Here is a 24963-nt window from a genome sequence, read left to right on the forward strand (position 1 = left end):
GCCGAGAAGAGACAGATAGATAAAGTGTGTGTGGTAAAGGAGGAAGGGGCCACCACCATGGGTTGAGTTTGCCGAGGTTCATTCGCTTATGGAGGTCTCTGATGAGAAGTTTCTATGTCTCATGAAGTCTTACAAGCCAAAATGTCCGTCCGAATTCTTTTGGGGTTGGAAGTGTTTATGGTGGTTTTGATGATGGTGGTGCCGACCTGTGGGATTAGTTTACCTTTGTTTGTTTATGTCAAACGTTGGGGAAAAAAATAATAAGGAGGCAACAAGAGAAGAAAGGTAAAAAAAAAAAGAGAAAAAGATAGACAGAGAGAAACAAAAAACTAAAATTCATAACATTTTCGCAACGTCAAGCTTGGGAACCGTAAATCAAGAGAACCAAGCACACGTGTACGTAAGTGAGTGGAAAACAACAACGACACAGGCAGGAGGATTCGGGAAGATAATCTAGGTACCTACCAGCCAGCCAGCCAGTTCTTGAACAAGAGGATGACAGATAGACAGGCCCTCCAAAAGATTACCAGTGAAAGTAGCATGAAAATTTGTATCGTTCCTCAGAGGAAACTATGAAATCTAATGCAACATAGAATGGGAAGATAGCCATCTCATTTCATGCAGGTATTCCCACCCAGTATGAGGATATTGATTGCCTTGATGGAGGAACTAGGAGACTGACGGAATGTGAACCTGAGCGAGCAGCTAGCTACCTACCTAGCTGTATGAGAACGGACCAAAACGTACTAGTATATACCGATTGAGGAAAGGGTATTTGGTGTAAAGCAGCAAAGCAAAGATAGGGGAACGAAGGAAACAGAAAAGAAAGAAACCGAAAAGAGAGAAAGGAGGGCTTCAAGGAGAGGGGGGAACAGAACTGGATCGTCAAGACATACCATAGTAACCAGAAGATGATCATTCTAGGAAGGATAAAGTCAAAGAGTGAAAAAAAACTCGAAAAGGGACGGAATCAGTCAGGACATGGATGGATGGATGGATGCATTGTACACCCATCCATCCATCTATCTATCTATCTATCCAAAGTGACCTAATATACATATATACGCGCCGAGTCAACATAACCAACTCGGCCCCGGCCCCGTCTCGAGGGAGGACATAAACACTAGATCTGGTTCGAAAGTCAGCCATCATCAGCTACATGTAGCTTCCCTCTAAACGGTCTCCATGGCCATTGTTTCCTCCCCTTTCTGGTGGGAAAGTAATTTAAGACTTCCCTTGCCTTCCTGTTCAGAGGCACATCACATACCTACCTGAAAAAAAGGAATACATAACGTCTCATCTCTATACCTGTATGGGTAAAATTTCTTTTTCTCAGTTCACAAGCAGCAGTAGACAGACAGACAGATAGTTGTGACTTCTTTCTACATACTCGTTCGTTATTTGCATTCATTCATTAGGGCAAAAAAAAAACTCCGTCTCTCGTTTTATTGGAAGGTAGGTAGGTAGGTATGGAGCTGGCTGGTCGCTCGCTGGCTGTGGAAAAGTGATAGATACCTCTACACTGGGAAAGGCTCGGTCGGGAAAGAAGAAGAAGAAGAAGAAGAAGAAGAAAGAAAGAAAGAAAGAAAGAAAGAAAGAAAGAAAGAAAGAAAGAAAGAAAAGAAAGAAAGAAAGAAAGAAAGAAAAAGGAAATCAAAATAGAATGAATTTCTTGTCGTGATGAATTCAGGCCAATGACTGACTCACAGAAGTAATATAAAAAATATACAAACATATATATATTGTGTAGGTACAGTAGATAGGTAGGTTGGTACAGAGGTAATGAACATATCTAGGTACCTACCTAGTTCCGGCGCCGGCGCCGGCGTCCCGGGGGAAGGCCCGGAAGGGGCATAGGTACCGCCCGTACCGTACTGGTTCAATTGCAAACCGAACTTGCGCAATGCCGGTCGGTCGAAGTCGGTCCCTCGGGAGCATGTTTGTTTCAGGCGTGCGGTCAGGCGGCCAGACAGGTGGTTGTGAGGCTAGGAAGGGAAAAGAAGAAGAAGAAACAATTGAAGAGAGGTGCAAGATACATGTATACATACGGACAAGGGTGGGATGATGAGATGGAATTAAAGGATAATATAGGACAACTGGTGCCGGTCTGGCTCCATCTTCGGGACTCCCGAAAGGATCAGTATCAGTACCAGCGTCAGCATCGCAAGCATGATCACCTAAGAAAAGGAGGGTAACCCATAAAGAGCTTTCCTCGGTGGAAATCGAGATACAACTGGCATTGGTCTCATCGAAACTGACAAAAGACGACACGCAATGTCATCAATTACAAGGTGAAGCATAATAAATGCTAGCAAGTTACGTATACACCAAGATGACGACAGCAAGACAACCCGCTCAATGTGCGCTCGATAATGACTGTTAGTTAGTACAAAATATGTGATATGCAACAACAAAGCCTCCAAATACCCATCCATTCCCTTTTCGTTTCCGTTTTTCCCTCCTCCTTTTGCGAATCCCTCGTCATATGCTTTTCATATATCCCCCTCGTGCTTTTGTATCATGGGCCACCATCAAACGAACCACGACGTCCGCGTCTACCTCGCTTGCTTTGGTGAACCTCTCGGTTCTGTCAAGCGAGAACTGTATCCCCTTCCCTCTTCGCTCACTGCCATCGTCAATATCCCCTCGACCCCTCATCTCCCGTCTCGATTCATCCGCTTGCGCGTCTATATGCATGAAGCAGTATTCATTACCATCTCCATCCCACAGCACAACTGTCAAAGATGCAAGTGACAAAACGACGATGCATATGATAGGCCAACATATGTTTGTTTTCTCTACCAACCCAACCAACTCGGCCACCAGTCTATCGGCCGGCAGCAAGCGAATGATCAAGACGTTGGGCAAAGGCTGCAGATACCAAACCAAAAGACATGAGGGGATAAAGATGGATGGAAACTGCGGGAGCTGCGGGAACGGTCGCAAGATGTGACCTAGATGAGTGACGTTGATCCACAGGATTGGCTGGTGTGGCCGTGGCGGGTGTGATGATTGGATTAGGCCGCAGATTTGGCCGCATGAGGAAATGGAGGCCTGAACCTCCCCTCCGCTTCTTCGCACCACTTGTCGTCGAGACAAGGTGGGTAGCGGGACATGAATGTTGGGTTATTGACATGTCAAGCCGGCATGCACCGGGCCAACAAACGCCAGAAATACCGACAGATCCCCGTAATATCCGGACTGTTCGACATAGAGTATCACACCTATGCGAAAACCCTACAGGCTATTCGCGGCCCAGTTCACTCACCCCTCCCGAACCTCACATCGAAACCCTTAAGTACCGCCATGATACTTGCAGCCTCTACTTCGATCGGCGCCCACGCTTTGCCCGTCGACGATTGCTGCAGGCTTACACTGCCTCGATTAGGCGGTGGGTTAGCAGGCACCGCTCTCAGCTTGGGCAGCCACGAGCCAATGTCATCAGCTGCTTCCTCGAAATGCCGATGAGAGGCAATGGTCTTGTAAGCCTCGGCGCAGGAGAGGGAGAGTGCGAAGTTACTGGCAGCGACATTGTTGGAGGAAGAAGATGAGGAAGAGAATGGGTTGGATGGTGTGGGAGCAGGTAGTTGATTGGCGGTCTTGTAGCGGTTGAGGTTGATGGGGACGACATCATCGTTGTCGTCGGGCTTCTCAGTCTTGCAGCATCCGCCGCCGGGACCGCCGCCGCCGCAGCACCCGGACGGGGGAGCAGCGCTACTGCTGCTGCCAGTCTGTTGCCTATTGCGCTCAAAGTTGGCGGCAAGGGAGCGGCAGAAGAGGCCGGACTTGGGATCAGCTAGACACTGGGCGCAAGTACCGGGGCCACCGGGACCACAGCCACCGGTCTTGACAGGGAGCTTGGATTGCGCATCTTTGTTGGTGTTGTTGGCGCGGTTAAGAGAACCGAAGCTAGGTAGCTTGACAGCACCCGTAGCCGTGACTTCCATAGGCATGGGGACGACATCGTTCTCGGATGGCGGCGGTGTGTGCATCTGAACTTGCTGAACCACCGAGGCAACGGTCATGGAGGCGGCCGAAAGGGCCATGGATTCGGCGCACACGCAGTAAGTCCCGTCCTTGCAGAACCCGCACGACTCGTGCATCTCGACAGAGGTTATAGGCTGGGACTGCTGCTGGGCAGGGGCTGGAAGGGGGGTCATGGTTGTCTCAGGCTTCTTGGACGAGAACAAGGCAGTAAAGTCAGTCTCCAACTGCATGTCCTCGACGCCAGCATCAGAGCGCTGCCTCTTCTCGTCCGGACCCAACGAGGGCGAGCTGGGAGGTAGTGGCCTCTTGAGGTCGGCGGCCGCCAAGACGCGGATGGATTCCTCCAGACAAGCACACCTTCCTTCGGGAGTGCATCCGCCGCAGCCCATCAAGACGTTGGAACTTTGCATGAGCTCTTCAGCGCAGGCACATGAGCCGCTGCTCTGGCAGTTACCGCAGGTGACGTCTAGCGGGGACTGGGGAGCTTCCTCGGGTGGCGAGATGATCTGAGAGATGGAGAAGGGCTGAGCAGTTGGTCGTGGCTCTGCAATGGGGACGGAGTCCACCTTGGGCGCCAGCTGTGTCTGTTGCGTAGGCTGTTGTTGCTGTTGCTGTAGAGTATAGCCGTTGGACGGTTGTGATAGAATGGACTGCGGCGACATGTTGTTGTTGTCCCAAGAATTCTTCAGCGTATTGCGAGCCTGCTTCTCCTTCTCCAACATGTCCTCCAACCAGCGGCATCGCGATTGCAGGGTCTGGACTTGGACTTCGAAATGACTGATGCGACCCTGGAGCTCGCTCACAACGCGCTCATGCTCCTCCTTTTGCTCTTCCAGCTGGTCCTCCAACTCGCCGACGCGGGCGGCCCTGCGCTCGCGGAAAGCTCTCTGGGCAGCGCGGTTCTGTGCCTTGCGCTTAGTAGGAGGGGTGTCGGTGGCAGGCTTACGTCCAGGCTTTGGTCGGGGAGGGATGACCCATTCCTTAGTGGTCATGCTCAAAGGACCTCCTCCCCCAGGAGTAGGGCAGTCGACGGGCGACATGGCACCTTGGCTAGATACGGAGGCGGCTCTAATAGGGGCAGGTTTGGGTGCGACGCTGGGACGAGGCGCAATGGGAGGCACGCCAGTGAGGTTGGTGGTGGTTGCAGTGATGGAAGTCGATGATGCCGGAGTGGAGATGCCACAGCTTGAGGTTGGAGAGGGGGCCGAAGTGGCGGGGGTCGAGACGGCACTCGGGGAATCCCGCTTAGCAAAAGTGGCTGCGGTGGTTGATGATGATGATGATGATGTTGATGCCTGCTGTAGGGCTGACAGGTCCATATCAGATTGGAGATTTTGGCGTTGCCGATGTTGCACTTGTTGTTGTTCAATGGACATGGACACCGAGGTCATCTGACCGGCCATGTGAGCGGCAGAGGCGACGGCCGTCATGGCACAGTGCTGTCTGCCGTTGCTGGTTGAAATAATATCGATGTTGCACAAAGAACCGACGGAGCAGACCACCCGACTGCAGTCAATTTAATGAGGGGATCGATGGCAGGACTGGCGGAGGATCTGATAAGATGGCGTGGGTGTGATGGACCGTGGGAGGTTCCGGTATTCGGGCGGCCCGGGGGCAGGCGATGGGTTTTTATTTTAATGTCGCAGGCAGAGAGTGGACACTGCCCTGGAGCGGGAGAACAGTGGGCGGAACAGTGGATTTGGTCGCTGGGCCGTTGGCGCTGTCTCGTTCGTTTTCTGGGGCATTGCCCGAGCCGAAGCCGAGAAAAAACGTGGGGCGATTGTCCACTCGTGTCCGACTGCCGTGCCGGATTCTTGTGAATCCCGTCGATCAACAATTGTAATGACAATTGGTTGAAGATTGCTGTAAATTGAAATCAGGTATAGAAAAGGAAGAAGCTGACGGCTGTGGGTGTAGCGTGTTTGTATTAAATTGACTTGGATCAATGTCAGATCCCAATGTGTTTTTGGCTTCCCTTGTTGGCCAAAGGGGAACCAAGGTAAATCAAGGACAAGATTCTCCTTGGACAATGAGGGGTTGTCGATCCCCTTTTGGCAAGAACGATTGAAGACTCTGGTACACTGTAAGGAAAATTTGCACCTGGGAATGATCCGACACGGAAGGAGCGATTTGTGCTTGGGATACTCCAGTCTGGCATATGCCCGTGGCTGGGGTCTTCTCGGGTCCAAGCGAATTTCGGTCAATCTCGCCCACAAAATGAGGGCTCTCACTTGTTTGATTCGATGATCTGTGATGCTCATGCCCCGGGTTGCCTGGCTGACGAAAGGAACAAAAGGCCGACCAGTCTGACAGAATGCTCCACTGATTGATTGATTGATAAGATTACAATAAGTGCGCTAGTACAATCGCAGAATAGCCGCAGTTGCTAGTGCGTCACGGAAGAGTGGGGCACGTTGTGGTGAAGCGGGGACCTATGACTGGAGCTTCCACTTGGATGGATGTGCCTGTCCGGTTCGGCACCAGTCTCTGAACCTGTCAACGCGCGGATCAAAGAAGGGAACTGAACTGAACTGAACTGAACTGAACTGTGGAAGCGAAATGCTCAACGTGCCATTTTAACTGTATGACGCCGTGGTTACGAGGCTGAATCATCCGATCATCTTGCTCTATCCCCTACTACCGAGCCAATACGTCGGAAATACGACAGGCAGCCACTCATCAGCGTTACAAGCGATGTCGGCTGACGAAGGCGGTCTCCATCGATGCTGTGGGCAAGGGAAGGGGATCAGCCGCGGTGTGACTGGAGGCCATGGGTGATTCAATTGCGTTATTCATGACTAAACTTTTGCTCGGATTGGCACGAAACTGAAGGTCAATTTGTTGAATCACGACTGTGATTTTTTGAAAGCCAGATTTCCCTTGTGAGGATGCCGTTTGTGATCTAGCGAGATGTAGCTTTCATCGTTTCCCGAATAGACAAACCATTTGGTGATTTCGAGCTGAAGAGATGCACAGTGGTTTGAACAGAAGAGAATATTCAACCTGTTGCTTGTTTATAGGACGCTGAATATGGAAATCAATAAATTCACACAGCTCCTTTCGAGAAAGTCTTGCAAGACAGTGCTTGAATATGGAAACAAGACTCGGTGTTGTTGTGGTCAAAGGCCCCGCACCTTTCAACCCTCTTGCATGAGTCGACGGACCCACGGCAGTGCCAAGAGAAATTATCAGATCGGCCACATCTCCCACTGACCTGACAGAGCTCCGAGTGAACCCCGCGGGAACATCAAACACACAATCACACTCAACCGCGCAACCAACAGGGTCCCCAGCACTCAACAACAGCCACCGGCCCGATCAGAGATTTCTGTTTTACGCAATCAGGAACCAAAATATCCCCTCACGAAGTGGAATCTGCCCTGGCCGGGATTTTGAGGGTTATCAGATCACTCAATCATCAATCAACCCCACACCATCCTGCACTGCACTCCATTCCCGTCACCGAGGTGCAGTCCCGTCACGCCGAGTCCATCCATCCCGGTCCGCACTTCAAGGGAGCTCATAAACGGCCGAGCTGAATCCGAACCCGCACCCGCATCTAAACCGGAGTCGGAGCCGGAGTCGGACCTGAAGAGTCCCACATTTCCGGATATCAGCCCCTGAACCGGACACCGGCTTTCAAGAAACCACATTCTGCTACACTTCCGAATTCAGTCCGTTAAACACCGGCAACCAACCTCATTCGGCGGCAACAACAGCCACAAAAATGACAACCCTCAACACCCCCAACTTTGCCGCCCCCTCCTCCCATGGCCGCCCCTCCTCACCCCCTCAATCCCAAACCTCCTCACCCATCTCCCCAAAGTCCACAAACCACGCCTTCCCCTCCATCTCCACCAACCTATCCAACCTATCCAACAACCCCCCTCCTCCCCGCCTCACCACCACCTCTTCCCAACCGTCCCCCTCTTCTAAACAAGACGACGACGATATCTCCGACGACGACGTATCCAACCTCCCCTTCCCCACCGCCCTCCCCCGCCCCTCCTTCCTAACCCCTCACTTCTCCCCCCTCGCCTACCTCGACTCTCTCTACGCTTCTTCCTCTTCTCCCGATCCAACCAACGCCACCGTCACCACTATCACACCCTTCAGCCAAAGACACCAAACCCTCCCTGACCTGCGTTCGGAACTGCATACTCGCAGCCTGGCAATCAGTTCCGAACTGCTGGAACTCGTCAACGCGAACTACACCTCCTTTTTGAGTCTAGGGGATGAACTGAAAGGGGGAGAAGAGCGGGTGGAGGATGTGCGGGTTGCTGTGCTGGGGTTCAGGAGGGCAGTGGAGGAGGTTCGGACCAAAGTTAGAGAAAAGAGGGGGGAGATTGGAGAGCTGGTCAAGGAGTTGGGATACGTGCGGGGCGGAGTTGAGTGGGGGAGGGGAGTGTTGGAATTGGGGGAACGGGTGGAGGGGTTGGAGGTGAAATTGAATATGGGGAGTTTGGGGAGTACGGGGGGAAGTGGCGGGGCGGGAACAGGAGCGGGAGCGGGAGTGGAAGCGTGGGTGAAAAAGGGGACGATTAATGCAGAAGAAGATCGGGTGGGGGAAGAGGATGAATATGAAGGGTGGGATGATGGATCGGAGGATTTCAAGGAGGAAGTGGTTGACGATGATGGGGAAGGTGACGATGAGAGAGAAGGGTTCGTGGCAAGTAGTCCGGCGGAGTTGGAGGCGCTGGCGAAAGAATATGTCAAGATTGAGCAGATGGCGGATAGATTGGGTGGGCACGAGGTGCCGTTTGTGAGGAAGATGGAGGAAAGGATGATTAGGTGCCGGAATACGATCCTGTTGGATTTGAGTACCGCGTTGAAGGAGGCGAGGAGGGCTGGGGAGAGGGGCAAGAAGAGGGTGGTTAGGTATTTGGGTGTTTATAGACTGTTGGACGCGGAGCAGGAGGCTGTTAGGGTGTTGAAGGAGAAATAAGTCCGATGTTAGAAGCAGATAATGGATGGTTCATGTAATAGAAGGCCGCTGCTAAGGAGTTAAAAGTACAGTTCTGAAGGACAATTAATACACATAATACACATAATACACATACCTGAACACATAAAACCAAGCATAAGGGTATACCCATGTTACCAACCGCTCCATTTTGCCATTATAATACATGCCTATGATACAAGGAAATCTAGCCCAACACCCCCGTCATATACTACAACAGCACTCTTACATGACCGACTCCAGATCCTCGGGCTTGATCTTGTCGTCGGTAGGCGCAAACTCGGCGTTCAGACTCATGCCAGGACCGTGGGTAGTGCTCAGAACCACCTCCTCCACCATCTTGGGCGTGGTATCATCCAGCTTGCTAATGTCGGACTTGATCTTGGCCATGAACACACGAATGTTCTCGGCCAGCTGCTTGGGGGTGAAACCAAGCTGGCCAACCGCCATGCGCACGACACCGTTCCTCTCCCTGTACTCGTCCATGCCAATCATGTCCCGGAAGGTGGCCTCGAGGTTGTTGGTGATGGTCTTGGTCTTGCCGCTGGGCATCAGACCCTTGGGACCGAGCAGCTTTCCGACGTTGGCCTTGCGCAGCGCGCCCTCGCTCTCGGTGTGGCAGAGGAGCTTGTTGAAGGAAAAGTTGCCCGACCGGATCGCCTCGAACAGGGTCTCCTCGCCGGCCATGACGGCGCCGAGGTTCTTGGCCTCCTCCTGCAGCGCGCTGCCCTCGGGGCAGATGACGGCGATACGGGTGTCGGTCTTGACGGGGGTCGGTAGGCGGACGCGGTCGCGCACGACGGGACCGTTCTTTTTTGTCCTGAGCTTGACGTGCACCTCGTACTTGACGGACAAGGGGGGTTGGCCGACCTCGACGGCGCGGAGGTAGCTGGTTGGTTACAGTTAGTGTTGTGTTATGTTTAAGAGAACAGCTGAGGATTCGCAACATACCGCATAGCATCGCAGAGAGAAAACTGCTGCTGGCCGGTCAAGTCCCATGACTTGAAGAACTTGTACTGCTTCTTCTTCTTGGGCGCCTTCTTGGCTCCGCCCTTGTTGGGGTTGTTGGTCGCATATCGAACCTGCGATGCGGCGACCGACGGGACGAGGAACTTGGGTATTGTCGGAAGAGCAGCTCTGGTGGGCGTCGACAGGCTAAGCCTTGCCAGCGAGGCAAGACATTGTTGTGTTGAAGCCATTGTGTGTGAGAGAGGAGCTGTGGTCGGGTGTCGCACTCTCCGGTAGAAGGGGAACTCGAGGGGCGGCGGGCGGCGACGGCGGCAGCGGGACGGGGGGAATCGTGAATCGAATCCTCGAGTCGGGGACGGCAGCGGGCAGTCAGTCCAATCTCGGAGGGGTCCCGGCGCGGGCAATTGGCACGCTTCCTGCCCAGAAAAAAAGTTGGGCCCGGGGCAGGCTGCGCGGCACTGCGCGGCACTGCGCTGCACCGGCTGGACATCGGCGCGGCAGGCAGCGCATTGATACCTCGCTCGCTGTTAGGACTTGCAGTGCTGAGCCACAGTTTCTGAGAGGAACGCCTCAGTCCGTCTTGACTTGGGTTCCATTCCACTTAACACTGCAGTGACAAAGCGCCACACCCATCCTCACACAACTGCCCGACTGCCCGTACCTACCCCGGACGCTACCGCAAGCGCTAAACTTCAGCGGCACACCTGAAGACCCCGCCGCTTACTCCACCCACCCGTCCCGCTGTGCCCCTCCAAAAACTTCCTTGACTCAATTGTCCCGGTGTTTCGTTGTTTTCTTGTACAGTTTTCACCCCAATTCCACATATACCCCCATCCATCACCATGAAGCTGGACGAGCTCAAGCCTCTCGAGGCCCTCCTCACCGCGGACTTCCGCCAGATCGAGCCCCGCCTGCAGGCTCTCGACAAGCACCTGATCCTGCGCACCTACCTCGACGGCTACACCCTCGGCGACATCGACACCAAGATCTGGCTCGCCCTCCGTGGCAACCGCGCCGCCGTCTCCTTCATCAAGCGCGGCTCGCTCGCCAACCTTGCCAGATGGTTCAACTACATTGAGGAGAACCACCCCGAGATCCAGGCCGAGATCAAGGCCAAGGATGCTGCCGCCAAGGCCAAGGTCGCCGCCGCCTCCAAGGCCGGTGCCAGCTATGCGCTCGCCCTCCAGAACGCCGACCAGGGCGTCGTCACCCGTTTCCTTCCCGAGCCCTCGGGCTACCTTCACATCGGACACGCCAAGGCTGCCCTCCTCAGCGACTACTTTGCCCACCAGGCCTACAAGGGCCAGTTGCGCCTCCGTCTCGACGACACCAACCCTTCCAAGGAGAAGCAGGAGTACCAGGATGCCATCATTGAGGATCTCGCCCTCATGGGCATCAAGCCCGACACGGTCACCTACACTTCCGACTACTTCGACTACCTCTACGACATGTGCGTGCGCATGATCAAGGAGGGCCACGCCTACGCCGATGATACCGACCAGGACACCATGCGCGACCAGCGCTGGAAGGGTATTGCCTCTGCCCGCCGCGACCGCTCCGTCGAGGAGAACTTGCGCATCTTCACCGAGGAGATGAAGAACGGTACCGAGGAGGGTCTGAAGAACTGCATTCGCGCTAAGCTGTCCGTCGACAACCCGAACAAGGCTCTCCGCGACCCCGTCATCTACCGCTGCAACATCGAGACCCCTCACCACCGTACCGGCACCAAGTGGAAGATGTACCCCATGTACGATTTCGCCTGCCCCGTCGTTGACAGCCACGAGGGCGTCACCCACGCTCTCCGCTCCACCGAGTACACCGACCGCAACCCCCAGTACCAGTGGTTCATTGATACCCTCAAGCTCCGCCAGGTCTACATGTGGGATTTCGCCCGCATGAACTTCATCCGCACCTTCCTCTCCAAGCGCAAGCTCGCCAAGCTCGTTGATACCGGCAAGGTCTGGGGCTGGGACGACCCTCGCATGCCCACCATCCGTGGTGTGCGCAGGCGCGGTATGACCATCCCCGCGCTTCGCGACTTTATCCTCAAGCAGGGCCCCTCCCGCAACGTCGTCACCATGGATTGGACCAACTTCTGGGCTAGCAACAAGAAGGAGATCGACCCCATTGCTCCCCGCCACACCGCTATCACCAAGAAGGACGCCGTCAAGGTGGTCGTCAAGGGCGCCGATGCCCCCGCCGAGCCCGTCAAGCAGGAGAAGCCCAAGCACCCCAAGAACAAGGAGGTCGGCACCAAGCAGGTCACTTTCGCCAACGAGCTCATTATGGACCAGGCCGACGCCAAGTCGTTCAAGGACGGCGAGGAGATTACCATTATGGGTTGGGGTAACGGCTTTGTCCGCAACATTGACACCTCTGCCGAGGTCATCCCCACCTTTGAGATCGATCTCAACCTTGCCGGCGACGTCAAGTCTACCGAGAAGAAGGTCACCTGGCTCGCGTCCAAGGGCCAGACGCTGGTCCCTGCCGAGCTCTGGGACTTTGACTACCTCATCACCAAGGACGTTCTCCAGGAGGAGGACAACATGGAGGACTTCCTCAACCCCGTCACCGAGACCATGGAGGAGGCCTGGTGCGACGAGGCGGCGGCCTCCCTCAAGAAGGACGACATCATTCAGCTCGAGAGACGCGGGTACTACCGGGTTGACAAGGGTCTCAATGACTGGAAGGAGGGCGAGGAGAAGAAGCTTGTGCTGTTCTGCATTCCTACTGGCAAGACTGGTTCCAAGTAAGTGTGTTGCCACTGAAGCATCATGTAAGCGGGGAAAAGTTTGTTGATAGAAGGCTTGTTGATGAATGAATGTAATGAAAACATTTGTATGGTCATGTTGTACGACACAATTGTGACCTTTTGAGCACCTGTTTTACAGATGTCTTGAAAGGGTTAGGGTTGAGTACTTGCAAACCCATTGGCTACACCCAAGTTGTCTCAACTCGGCGCAATTGCTCACTTACCCGGCACAATTACTCACTTACCCGGCACTTTCGCAAAACTGAAGCTTGCAGGCATCTTGACGACAGGGTAGCTACTTGAAGTTTGGACGATACAAAACACATTATCAAAAGAAGAATTTCACAAACCGTGCCTCTTTTGCGGGACGGGAGCTTCCGCCTGTGCCCGTTTGCGGCGCTGCACTTGCACTTGTGACTTGCGACTTGTGTCACCGCCCATGATGCAGACGCCAAACCCGACAAGCCACCATCGACAAGACAGGTAAGTAGATTCCAAAACTCAACCCAATTTTCCTATCCTGAAACCCCGCCGGGTCTTGTCATCGAACAATCCAGAATCAAACCAAGATTGCCGATAGTCGATCACATCAAATGGATAAATGGTGATGTGAAGCACTGGGCAGCGCAAGCGAAGCAAGCCAAGCGAACATGTCACAGACACGTAAAAATGCTACGCAAATGTAACAAAATGCAACGGTTCAAGAACCAGGTTTTGTGTAACGGGGTGGAAGACGAGAGAAATCAGCCCGCCCAGACGGACAAGAAGGGACAAGACAATGCCGAGAAGCAACAAGTCTCCAAAAGGAAGTTGGATTGGAGAAAGACGGCTTGGCGAAGGGGTTTGTACAAATGAAACCGAACAATAGACACCAGCTCGCTGTAGCTAACTTATCTACCTTACCTAGGAGAGGCCGTTATAAAACTGTGATAGGAGGTTACAATAACGGTGAATTATCATATCGACCAAAGGGGGGTTTACCTCATCATCAATTCTCTGGAATCAACGGGCAATTAAAAGCGGAAAGGTACCGCAGGACACTCCTGCCTGCAGTGCCGCTCTTTGGGCCCTGACAGCGATCGACGCCAGGCTTGGCTCGGATCAGTTCGGGGGACGTGCGCCCACCTGAAAGCGACCGAATGCTTGTCCAACAGGCCTGAAAATGAGTGCCGAGAACATTCTGAAAATACCCAAGGGAAAAAAAGATCTTGACGTCATTCGCTGTTCGGTTCGTTCACCTCTTGGCTTTTGCTTTTTTTGTTGCTTGTGGTTCCAGGAGCTTGTATGCCAAGTCGAGAAAAGCGCAATCAATGTCTCACACGACCTGATTTCAAGACTTGTGCTCATTTCCCTTTCCCCCCAAGGTCCAGGTCCCCCAGCCATCTCCATTCTGTCACCCAAAGTCCCAACAACTGGTTGTTGTGTCAATCTAATTTCTCTCTCTCTCTCCTCTCCATTTCTCTCTTTCCATCTTTTTCCCGTACCTACCTAATCGTTAATTCGATCTTTCCATTCCGCCTTCCATCCTTATTAGTGGAGGTCGTGCGTGTTCTGGATTGGTGAACAGCGTTGCGGTCTGTTTACACGCAACTCGACAACCCGGCAACGAACTGGAGCTCCCTCCGTTCCTGGAAATATAAGCTTAAAACAGCTCCACCACCACGAGCTTCACCTTCTCCCCAGGTCCCTGAATTCCCACATCAACAACTACACACATCTCGTCGATTCAAGTACTCGACGACAAACTCGAAGCAGCCGCAGCGATGAGCGGGCCACAGTATGGCGCCCAGCCTGGTGGCTACTACAATAACAACAACAACTACCCTCCGCCGCCGCCCAACTCGTACCAGATGAACCCCATGCCGACCGATGGTAACTACGGCCAGCAACCGCAGTATGGATATGGAGGTCCACCGCCGCAGCAGTATGGAAATGGTTATGGGGATGGCGGGTACGCTCCGCCTCAGGGACCTCCGCCGAACGGGTACAAACCTCCTCCGACCGATGGTTACGGCGGCCCCCCGCCCTCGTACGACGAAGTGTTCAAGGTCCAGAAGCCCAAGTACAACGATTGGTGGGCCGGGCTTTTGTTCCTGGCTACCGTTGCTGGATTCGTCGCGGTTTCGGCTATCAGTATTCATGGTTATGGTAGGATAATCTCCAATCTTCAATGTCAATATCTCGAAGTGTAAGACGATGTGAGATTCACTAACACACACACAACAGCCGACAACAGAAGTCAAAACAATGGCAGCCTCAATGGTCAACGCAACACTTTTGGTCTCACCACTCACACCATTTACCTCTTCGTCTGGGTCCTGATTTGCGCCATTGTCCTCAGTTATGCGTACATGTGGATGGCCCGCAAGTTTACCAAGCAGTTCATCTACGCCACCGGCATCCTCAACATTGTTATGGGCCTGGTGACGGCACTTTACATGTTGTCTCGCAAATACTGGTCCGGCGGTATCGTCTTTCTGATCTTCGTCGTCCTCCAAGCCCTCTTCTTCTGGTCCTGCCGGTCGCGCATTCCCTTTTCGACCTTAATGCTCCAAACCGCCATTGACGTCTCCAAGGTGCACGGTCACGTCTACCTCGTTTCCGCCGTCGGCGGTGTCATCGGCACCCTGTTCGCCGCTTACTGGGCCATCACCCTCGTAGCCGTCTACGTCAAGTTCGAGCCGGACCCGAACAACGCCGCCTGCCGTAACGCCGGTGGGTGTTCCTCAGGCAAAGTCATTGGCCTAATTGTCTTTATCACCTTCGCCGGCTACTGGATCTCGGAGTGGCTGAAGAACACCATCCACACCACCGTTGCGGGCATTTACGGGTCGTGGTACTTCAACAGCCGCAACTATCCGACTAAAGTTACCCGCGGCGCCCTCAAGCGCTCACTCACTTACTCCTTTGGCTCGATTTCTCTGGGATCCCTCTTCATCGCCATCATCAACCTCATCCGCCAACTCGCCCAGGCTGCTCAACAAAACGCCGCGCAGGAGGGCGACATCCTCGGAACCATTCTCTGGTGCATCTTTGGGTGTCTGATCGGCATCTTGGACTGGCTCGTCGAGTTCATCAACCGCTACGCCTTCTGCCACATTGCGCTCTACGGAAAAGCCTACTTTGCCGCGGCCAAGGATACCTGGAAGATGGTCAAGGACCGGGGAATCGACGCTCTGATCAATGAATGCCTGATCGGCCCCGTGCTAACCTTTGGCGCTACTTTCGTCGCTTATGCGTGCGGTCTGATTGCCTATCTGTACATGGTGTACACCAAACCGGCGTATAATGATGGAGGTGGATTCACACCCGTGGTGGTCGCGTTTGCGTTCCTGATTGGGTTGCAGGTGTGCAATGTGTTTACGACGCCGCTGACGAGTGGCATTGATACGATATTTGTGGCGATGGCGTGGGACCCCGAGGTGTTGATGAGGGATCATCCGGATTTGTATCACAGGATGGTGCAGGTTTATCCCCATGTTCAGGAGGCTATTCATGCGTGATTTGGCCTCCTTCTGTGGTAGATGGGAAGTAATATTGGAGGATGGGCGAGGCAGGCAGGGAGGGGAGAGTAGAAAGAAAGACGGGCCGCCCCCTTACTGGTGGCTGTCAAAAAGAAAGGAGAGAGGGCGGTTACATACCGTTTTCGCGAAGGGGAAGAAAAAAAAAAACCTAGGAATGCCTATACGATACCTGCTGCAACTTGTAATTCTTTAAGAGGGAGTTCGTGCGTCAGGAGGGTTTGATACCATGGGTAATAAGCAGGAAGGTCGATTCCTTGGTTGGTTGCATGCATGGAAGGGTGGGGGGTGAGGAGAATGATACCAGAGCAAAGCAGGAAACGAGAGAGGATAGGTAGGTAAGAAGAAGGTAGTGCAGACGAATGAATACCTAAGAATAAGAAGGATAGTAGTAATAGCAAAACCTAAAATGACTACCTATCTACCTAATTACACTTATCTAGCTACCCTCTTTTTTCATTCATATACTGCTGCTATGATGCCAGTTGCCTTTGAACCGTTTCGCCGCCTTCGTCAGTTCCTATACCTCTAGTTAGGTAGGTAGTTACCTAGTCAGTGATCACTTCTGCGGTGGCTGTTGGATAACTCGACGTTAATTATAATTTCTGCCTGTACCTGCCTCTCTCTCTCTCTCTCTCTCTCTCTTTGGTAAAGAGATGGTCTTCGTTTGGGATAGGTAGTACCTAGTATTGGGACATCAACATTGAGACCAAGACTCCGTCTCTACACTACAGATAGGAAGGAAGGAAGGAAGGAAGGAAGGAAGGAAGGAAGGAAGGAAGGAAGGAAGGAAGGAAGGAAGGAAGGAAGGAAGGAAGGAAGGAAGGAAGGAAGGAAGCTTGTTTGTTGTATCTACCTAGGTAGGTAGGTGGGTATCGCTATCTGCCATCTTCTTGTGGTTTCTTGTGGTGCCCTTGTGGTGTTCCCGTCGTCGCCTGTGAGACTCTCGACTCTCAAAAACCAAGGCTGGAAGACTGGAATCAAATTGATATATGTATATTTGTATAGTAGGTAGTGATTTATTGGCTACGAGCTCAACGTTAAAGCCTTCTTTTACCATTTCAGTGAGTGAGTGAGTAAGTGATGCGTTTTTGCTTATGTAGGTATGTATCGAGTTGATGGGTGGATGGGTGGATGGATGGATGGATGGTACGGTATTTATCTATGTATAGATAGGTAGGTAGGTAGGTAGGTAGGTAGGTAGGTATGTTTTGGTTAGGTAGGTAGGTAGACTAAAGTCAGATACAACACTACACAACACTACACAACACAGCACTACCTACCTACCTTTTATGATCCCCATCTCTACCTAGGCATCTTCCGTTTCTATTTTCATTTTTTCATATCTCTTAATTACCTAAGTAGGTAGTTTAGTCCGTCCCCCCACCCCTCCTCAACAGTTTCTGAAATCGGGAAAATACATACATTTCAGCCCTGCTTTATCTGTGTGTTACCTAGTTTGGTACACACACTGTTTATCGGGTAAACGCAATGACATCGGTCTTGAAGGAGACGGAGACGTCAGATTTATATATATATCTAGGAAAATATCTATGAAAAGTTTTCTGCGGCGTCCTGAATTCCTTGCCATTTGTTCCACATGCCTACCTAGGTAGCTTCAACGGGATGACAGTTCCTTCATCTCTTGGAAGACTACCTATAAAGAGCTTTGAGAGCTTCCTGTTTAATTCCTGCTTAAAAAAGAACTGAATTAACACATGAAGAAACAAACCATCCTGTGTTTCTTAACTAGATGTTTTTAGCTAAGTTGCGGACGCGGATGTTCCAAGCAAGTACTCGATGATGACATGCAAGGATCGAACGAAACTTTCAGGAAGAAAGAGGTTCGTTCATACTTCGATTGATTAAGCGTGTTCGCATCGCTGTCTCATCTAACTACCTAGGTACCTATATGTTTCCATTGGCTCATAAGCTTGGTAACGAAGTGACAACGCTGTTTTTTTCTCGGCCTTCCCTTATACAGTAGTCGTACAGGTATCCCCTTCCGCTTCCGCTCCCACGTCCGCTGGTGTGTCTTCCAGGTCATATATATTTTCCTCGTCCGTTTGAGTGGTAACCTCCCCCGACATCAACTTGTAAGTCTCAAAGTAACAAACATTTGTGAGAAACCATTTGTTTCCCCAATACGTTGACACGTTGAAGACATACTCTTCACCTGTATATGTAATGTTTACCGACATCAAGTCCTCATCAGGTGCTGGGCCGTCGTTAGCGGCCGTACTGGGCGGTACGGACGACGATGCTGACGTGGGAATGGTTTTATTGCTTGTTGATGTTGGCGGCGGTGCCGTTGTCGTTGGCTTGCTAGAGGTGACTGTGCCTTTCTCTACGGTCTCGGCCAGCTTCATCGAAACATAATTCCAGAAACCCCTCCTCTTCACAGCGGAAAAGCATAGCACAAACCACTGGTCATTTTGGATAGCACGTAGCGTTGGTCCTGCGGATCGCCTGGCTTCCTGAATTTCCGGTTGAAGTTTGGTCCATACCCTCCAAAAAACAGCCTCGATGATTGCGAACTTGGACCTGGTCAGCTCCTTCAGCCTCGACAAGAAGACCATCTCCTGCCACATAACGAACGCTACCATGTTCGACGCGGACGGGTACGGGATGTGGTAGGCGAGCATAGCCCGACGGAGGTATTCTATTTCACCCATGGAGATGCGGATCTCCAGCATCTGCACATCTGCACCACCAGCGAATTTGGCGGCGTCAACGGTCCCAACGCGCTTGTCGAGCCGCTGCACAGCCCACTTGTACTTAGCCAGCGCGTGCTCGGGGTTACACATGAAAAAGACGAGGTCTGCTCTTTTGTGAGCTCTTCTCCGCGGCATCACGGAAGCCACTCTGTCTTGGGGGTCGCCGTCGCCGGTAACATTGTTATAGAGAAAAGGTTCCCGCTCGGGCTCCCTGGGTACTTCTACCAAGCTGTCGATGTTGGACACCCCCACAGGGCCGAGATTACCGGAGCTAGATACTCTGGTGTTCTTGAGCTGCGTACCGGTCACGACTTTGTACAATATCAAGTGATCCTGTGTTGTGTGTCTTTCACTATCTTTGCGAACAGTGCAGGCGCAAGGAGGAGCATCCGGCGGTCCTCTGAGCCCTGCCAGAAATGTAAATTCGAGAACTGGTCCTCCGCAGCGAAGGTTCTTTGCGGTGTAGAAATCAGGCACCTCGTCTTCATCTTTGTCTGGGCGGCCACTGTGCGCCAAGAGTGAGATGGGTACATCTATGTTCCGTTTGCGTCGATGCTAGCGGGCCTGGAAACAGGCTTAGCTTGGAGGAGGGTGACGAGGATAAAGGGGGAACGTCCCAGTCGTGATGTTCCCATATCCGAGCAGTTCTTTTCCTCGAGGTGGTGTATATTTCTACCAACAAGTCCCAACGCTGTCGCAGGGTGTCTTCAATCCAGTAGTTGCAGGATTCGGTTAGACGTTGGGCGCGGAAACAAGGGTCCATGATCATGTTCACGAATTGTTGGGAGAGACCATGGGCGTGAAGGACTCGTCTCCATTCGTTATCATCATCGTTGAATTTGCTAAGGGTTGGAATCCCACCGGCAACGTCGGGAAGACGAAAATAGGTCAAGATGACGTCGCGGAATTCGAGAATGCCTGGCCTTCTGTTGCTGTGAAGGTAGAGCCATTGTTGCCACAGCTGGTCGGCCATCTTGTTACTGAAGCCAAGCCAGATGAGCGCTTCCCGTGAAATGAAAATCATTGGTATCTTGAGCATATCGGACGGCTTTGCTGGGGATTTGCGGAGGGCATGTGAGATGTCATCGTGGCTGAGGAAGCAACCTTTGTGCAGTTCATGATATCCAATATCATGGTTCAGATTCAACAGGCCGTACTCTTGCAGGCCACGGGCGTCCTCCTTCGTCAGAACGAACCATGAACGATCGTTCGACATTGCGCGCCACTGTCAGAAAAAGAAAAACTGATATCAATGTAGAGATATGTAGAAGGCAGCAATGGGAGGTGTATCCAAAGAGTACGGGGCTGATTTGGTGGAAAGATTGGGGAACGGTGAGAGAATTGTGGGATTTATGCCCACGGGTATCATTCGAAATTGGCTCATCCAGCAACGCAGCTTCCGACTAGGGCTTTGGGACCTGCCCATCAGCATCATCAGCATCGACATCATCGTTTGTTCCTTCTTCCACTTTATCACCTTTCGCCACTCCCCTGGTCGGCCAGCCCTCTGCCTGCCTCTTTGCCCACTTGACAGCCTTCTGGTGCTTCTTGCTCTTGAGGTGCTTCTGCCACTGTTCTTCGATTCTAAACTCCTTCTCGCACACTTCACATGTCTTGTTGCATATTGTCTCGGGTCGGTTGCTCCTTTCCAACTGCTCGGCCAGCACCTCTCTTGCAGTGTCCGACAAGTCTTCTGGTCGCGGTAGCGGCTGATGGGCAAGATGTTTGGCTAGAAGAGAACTTCCTTTCTCGGCTACTTCAGAGTGCCAATGGGAAATGTTGGACGAGTCCAAGAGATAGAAGTTGGACAGAAGATTCTCTTCCTGAAGGGCTGCAATGGTCTTTCGAGCAATCCACCTGATTTGGTATTTTGCGTACTGGCGGGTTGCTGTCTTGGTGTCCTCGATTCCTTGTTGCTTGAGTTTTTCCAGTGCGGCTTGTGGAGTGTCGGTTTCGGTAGACTTGACGGCGGATAGATATGATTCGAATTGGCGGAACCCGATGGACTGCCAGATGCCCTTGGTGCGGTCGACAGTGTCACCTGCTGCGAGACGGCGCTGTAAATAGTCGTAGACTGACGATGTTTCGTCCAAAAGACCATTGGCTACCATCTTGTCTACACGCTTGTCAAGGCGTTCGTTGAGCATGTCGGGCTTGGCGTAGAGCCAGAAGAGAAGCAAATTCCAGGGACTCGGTGGCTGCTCTGCGCGCTTGGCCTCTTTCCGAGCGCGCTGTTCGGCATATATGTCGGAGGCGCGGCGGCCAGTGGTGAGGTAAATCTCGAGCGAGTTGCGAATCTTGCGAATGTCTTTGGGGTGCCATCGCTCGGCCATGGCTGGGTCGACTTCTTGTAGCTTGGCCAGCATGACCTCGGCGGACTCGCGAAGAATTGGGTGTTGGCTTGCGAGTTCGTCTCGTGTAGCTTTGGCGGCGGCTGTCTCTGATCCGTCGGTCGTCGCAGGATCCGACTCAACCAGCTTCTCGTCGAACAGCAGGCCGTCAAGATAGTATGAAGTTCCTCCTACTACAATGGGCAGCTTTCCCCTCGACCTGATATCCGATATAATCTTTGTGGCTTCGCGTTTCCAGCTGGTGACAGACCATGGCTCCTCGTCGAGTCCAATGTTGCCGAGGAGGTAATGGGGGATGCCGCGCTGCTCTTCGGGAGTGAGCTGGTTGGTGATGATGGGTAGGCCTCGGTACATTTGCATGGCGTCGGCGTTGATGATTTCGCCATTGAATCGGGTCGCCAGTTCTACGGCAAGCTGGAGCCATAATCATTGTGATCAGCGCACTGGGATTGCAATGGTGAACAAATGGCTGGTGAAGTAGATCATGGAGGTAGCTGTCGTACATCAGACTTGCCGGTGCCCGTGGACCCGTAGATGACAACCAGAGGGTCTGCCATTGTTGCTGTGCAACGAATGGTCTGGGAGAATACTGGAATGGTCCACCTCATTGGCCTTTATTGGAGAAGTGTGTCGAGGTGCTGAGGCGCATTGCTCTAAAGCGTTGACGAAATGGGAGAAAAGAAAACAAACATTAAAAAAGTTCAAGATTGGGATTGATTGAATTGGCAATTGACCCCGGCAGGCATCCACCCCACCAAGCCCACCTTCAATCGCAAACTAAGTTGACACACGGGTTGTTGTCGATAAGAGAAATGGCATCCACACGCTGACTCCTACCATAACCCCTGCCTACGGCTGTCCCTGCGGCTGTCCAGGGCTTCCCCAACGATTTGGATTCCAGTTTCAACAAGGGGGCGGCTGGAAAGTGGAGGGACGGTATGCCCTTCGATTGTGGACAGCCGGCCCGGATGTTGCCTGCCGAAGAAGCTTCCCGCTCCTCGTTCTGGGTGTGAGCTAGGGAGGTCACTTGTTGGAGGTTGAGGTGCTCTGCGGTTGAGGTTGCTCTCCCCGCCCCTGCAGAAACGTCAAAGAAGCTCTGTCCAGCTCCAGCGGGAACTGAAGGCTGGCTGCCCTGGCCATCGATGCAATTCGCGGCTATCATTGGTCTCGAGTCACGTGGAGTGGGTCTCTTCCCAAGAACACTAGCAGCAAGCCAGCAACCGGGACCCTCCAAATTGGACACATCACACTTGGGCGACTTTTTGGACAGATCTCGCGACGCACCGCCTTCCGCCTTCCGTGTCCCTCGGCCAGCTTCCACTTCCACACTTCCACCCGACTTCCAGGACACTTCTTTTAATCGCCAACTCCTCCTCCTCCTCCACCCTTCCTTCCACTTCCTTTCCTTGCTTGATCCTTCAACGCAGCGCCGACAACACTCTCTGCGCTTTCAACTCTACAAAGGGCTGTTGTCGCCCGTTTAATTTAATCTTCCTTCTTTTTACCCTTCCCTTCTTCCTTCACACACGCCATTGCCCACCATGAGTTCCCGTAAGTTGTTCGGTCATCGACGGCCATGTTGAACACACGCGTAGGCGCGTTGGCGATACCAGACTGTCCGTATAACTAACCTCACCTCCCGCCCGCCATGCAGTACGGTTCCTCGATCTCGTCAAGCCCTTCGTGCCGTTCCTCCCCGAGGTTCAGCAGCCCGAGACCAAGATCCCCTTCAACCAAAAGTTGATGTGGACGGGCTTGACCCTGCTCATCTTCTTGGTCATGAGCCAGATGCCCCTCTACGGCATTGTCTCGTCCGACACGTCCGATCCGCTATACTGGCTGCGTATGATGATGGCGAGTAACAGAGGTACCCTGATGGAGCTCGGTATCACCCCCATCATCTCCTCCGGCATGGTCTTCCAGCTCCTGGCCGGCACCCACATGATCGACGTCAACCTCGACCTCAAGGCCGACCGCGAGCTCTACCAGACGGCCCAGAAGCTGTTCGCTGTCATCCTCTCCATCGGCACCGCCACTGTCTACGTCTTCACCGGTCTCTATGGCCCTCCCAGCGACCTCGGCGCCGGTATCGTCTTCCTCCTCATCCTCCAGCTCGTCGTTGCCGGCATGATTGTCATTCTCCTCGATGAGCTCCTCCAGAAGGGCTATGGCCTCGGCAGCGGTATCTCGCTGTTCATTGCCACCAACATCTGCGAGTCCATCATGTGGAAGGCCTTCTCCCCCACCTCCATCAACACCGGCCGTGGCCCCGAGTACGAGGGTGCCGTCATTGCCCTCTTCCACCTCCTCATGACCTGGGACAACAAGCAGCGTGCTCTCTACGAGGCTTTCTACCGCCAGAACCTCCCCAACATCATGAACCTGCTCGCCACCCTCGTCGTCTTCGCCGCCGTCATCTACCTCCAGGGCTTCCGCGTCGAGATCCCCGTCAAGTCTTCGCGCCAGCGTGGTGCCCGTGGCTCTTACCCCATCCGCCTCTTCTACACCTCCAACATGCCCATCATGCTGCAGTCCGCTCTCTCCTCCAACGTCTTCCTGATCAGCCAGATGCTCTACTCTCGCTTCTCCGAGAACCTTCTGGTCCGTCTTTTCGGCGTCTGGGAGGCCAAGGAGGGTACTGCCCAGCTCTCTGCCGTTTCCGGTCTCGTCTACTACATGAGCCCCCCTCTCAACTTCAAGGACGCTCTCCTCGACCCCATCCACACCGCCGTCTACATCGCCTACATGCTCACTGCCTGCGCCGTCTTCTCCAAGACCTGGATTGAGGTTTCCGGCTCCAGCCCCCGCGATGTCGCCAAGCAGCTCAAGGACCAGGGTCTCGTCATGGCCGGCCACCGCGAGCAGAGCATGTACAAGGAGCTCAAGCGTATCATCCCCACTGCTGCCGCTTTCGGTGGTGCCTGCATTGGTGCTCTCTCTGTTGCCAGCGACCTCATGGGCGCTCTCGGCTCCGGTACCGGTACTCTCTTGGCTGTCACGTAAGTCTTGTCACTTGATTGCGGCTAAATGACCAATTTGCTAACATTTCCCCTCTTCAGTATCATCTACGGCTACTTCGAAATTGCCGCCAAGGAGGGTGATCTTCAGGGCATGAAGGGTATGATCATGGGTTAAGAGATCCAGATCTATGCCTTGGTATCATATCAAGAGGTATCAAAGACCTCGAATCAGGTCATCCATGATGACGAAGGCAATCCTTAATACGGGCTTGCCGGGCTGGCTACCTGATGGTACTATATGTGGAATATAATGAGTGGAAAGAAATCAAGATAAACCTATGTCGTGTTGTGTGTTTGTGTAACTCAAATGTGTATTATACTACCTCGGGAAAAACCAAAGGGTCCACAAAAAGGGTGGCGTCTTTATGAGCACTCGCTGGAAGCGAGCGGGCGGATGGGGCGGGGTTAGGGAAGACAGTGGTTGCTATCTTTATCTGGCCCTCAATATATTGGATGTATAACATGAATAACGAATGGTTACAACAAACCGAGGGGTATCAGGCCTGCCGTGGGATGGTGGTTGGACGTAGTGATTACATCCAGGTCATTGCTTCCATGCTGCTCGAGGGTTTGTTCAAGAGCTCCTTGGACCACGTATTACTGATTTGACGGTTGACAAATAGTATGGAAGCACATATGCACAAATAATAAGAGAAGGCAGAGACTCTTGATTTATCGGCGCT

General features: G+C 52.9%; 9 protein-coding genes across 9 annotated transcripts; 5 read left to right on the plus strand and 4 right to left on the minus strand.

Moving 5' to 3' along the window:
* Positions 1 to 2743: 2743 nt before the first annotated feature.
* NEUTE1DRAFT_116135 (uncharacterized protein) lies at positions 2744 to 3590 on the plus strand (the record flags this gene model as incomplete). The annotated part of the gene is made up of 1 exon (XM_009850256.1): positions 2744 to 3590. The coding sequence occupies one exon, from the start codon at positions 3009 to 3011 to the stop codon at positions 3549 to 3551; it is 543 nt and encodes a 180-aa protein (XP_009848558.1).
* A 405-nt stretch (positions 3591 to 3995) lies between these two features.
* Positions 3996 to 4987, minus strand: NEUTE1DRAFT_116136 (uncharacterized protein; the record flags this gene model as incomplete). Its single annotated transcript, XM_009850257.1, has 1 exon — positions 3996 to 4987. A coding segment is annotated over one exon (984 nt), but the record flags the coding sequence as incomplete, so codon positions are not given.
* A 2727-nt stretch (positions 4988 to 7714) lies between these two features.
* On the plus strand, positions 7715 to 9034 carry NEUTE1DRAFT_128095 (uncharacterized protein; the record flags this gene model as incomplete). Its single annotated transcript, XM_009850258.1, has 1 exon — positions 7715 to 9034. One exon carries the CDS (start codon positions 7715 to 7717, stop codon positions 8930 to 8932), a length of 1218 nt encoding a protein of 405 aa, XP_009848560.1.
* A 48-nt stretch (positions 9035 to 9082) lies between these two features.
* On the minus strand, positions 9083 to 10151 carry NEUTE1DRAFT_128096 (uncharacterized protein; the record flags this gene model as incomplete). Its single annotated transcript, XM_009850259.1, has 2 exons — positions 9083 to 9839; positions 9902 to 10151. Coding segments are annotated over 2 exons (914 nt in total), but the record flags the coding sequence as incomplete, so codon positions are not given.
* A 537-nt stretch (positions 10152 to 10688) lies between these two features.
* On the plus strand, positions 10689 to 13601 carry NEUTE1DRAFT_128097 (uncharacterized protein; the record flags this gene model as incomplete). The annotated part of the gene is made up of 4 exons (XM_009850260.1): positions 10689 to 12668; positions 13120 to 13154; positions 13297 to 13512; positions 13579 to 13601. 4 exons carry the CDS (start codon positions 10762 to 10764, stop codon positions 13599 to 13601), a joined length of 2181 nt encoding a protein of 726 aa, XP_009848562.1.
* Positions 13602 to 14446: 845 nt separating this feature from the next.
* Positions 14447 to 16331, plus strand: NEUTE1DRAFT_58924 (uncharacterized protein; the record flags this gene model as incomplete). The annotated part of the gene is made up of 2 exons (XM_009849090.1): positions 14447 to 14819; positions 14898 to 16331. 2 exons carry the CDS (start codon positions 14522 to 14524, stop codon positions 16172 to 16174), a joined length of 1575 nt encoding a protein of 524 aa, XP_009847392.1.
* Positions 16332 to 18168: 1837 nt separating this feature from the next.
* On the minus strand, positions 18169 to 20125 carry NEUTE1DRAFT_120467 (uncharacterized protein; the record flags this gene model as incomplete). Its single annotated transcript, XM_009850261.1, has 3 exons — positions 18169 to 18285; positions 18358 to 19464; positions 19586 to 20125. 3 exons carry the CDS (start codon positions 20123 to 20125, stop codon positions 18169 to 18171), a joined length of 1764 nt encoding a protein of 587 aa, XP_009848563.1.
* Positions 20126 to 20312: 187 nt separating this feature from the next.
* Positions 20313 to 21817, minus strand: NEUTE1DRAFT_128100 (uncharacterized protein; the record flags this gene model as incomplete). Its single annotated transcript, XM_009850262.1, has 2 exons — positions 20313 to 21674; positions 21764 to 21817. The coding sequence occupies 2 exons, from the start codon at positions 21815 to 21817 to the stop codon at positions 20313 to 20315; spliced, it is 1416 nt and encodes a 471-aa protein (XP_009848564.1).
* A 740-nt stretch (positions 21818 to 22557) lies between these two features.
* On the plus strand, positions 22558 to 24835 carry NEUTE1DRAFT_116142 (uncharacterized protein; the record flags this gene model as incomplete). Its single annotated transcript, XM_009850263.1, has 3 exons — positions 22558 to 22811; positions 22915 to 24259; positions 24320 to 24835. The coding sequence occupies 3 exons, from the start codon at positions 22802 to 22804 to the stop codon at positions 24393 to 24395; spliced, it is 1431 nt and encodes a 476-aa protein (XP_009848565.1).
* Between the last annotated feature and the right edge of the window lie 128 nt (positions 24836 to 24963).

Source organism: Neurospora tetrasperma (genome assembly GCF_000213175.1).
Source record: "Neurospora tetrasperma FGSC 2508 unplaced genomic scaffold NEUTE1scaffold_1, whole genome shotgun sequence".
In the NCBI taxonomy this organism is placed as follows: domain Eukaryota; kingdom Fungi; phylum Ascomycota; class Sordariomycetes; order Sordariales; family Sordariaceae; genus Neurospora; species Neurospora tetrasperma.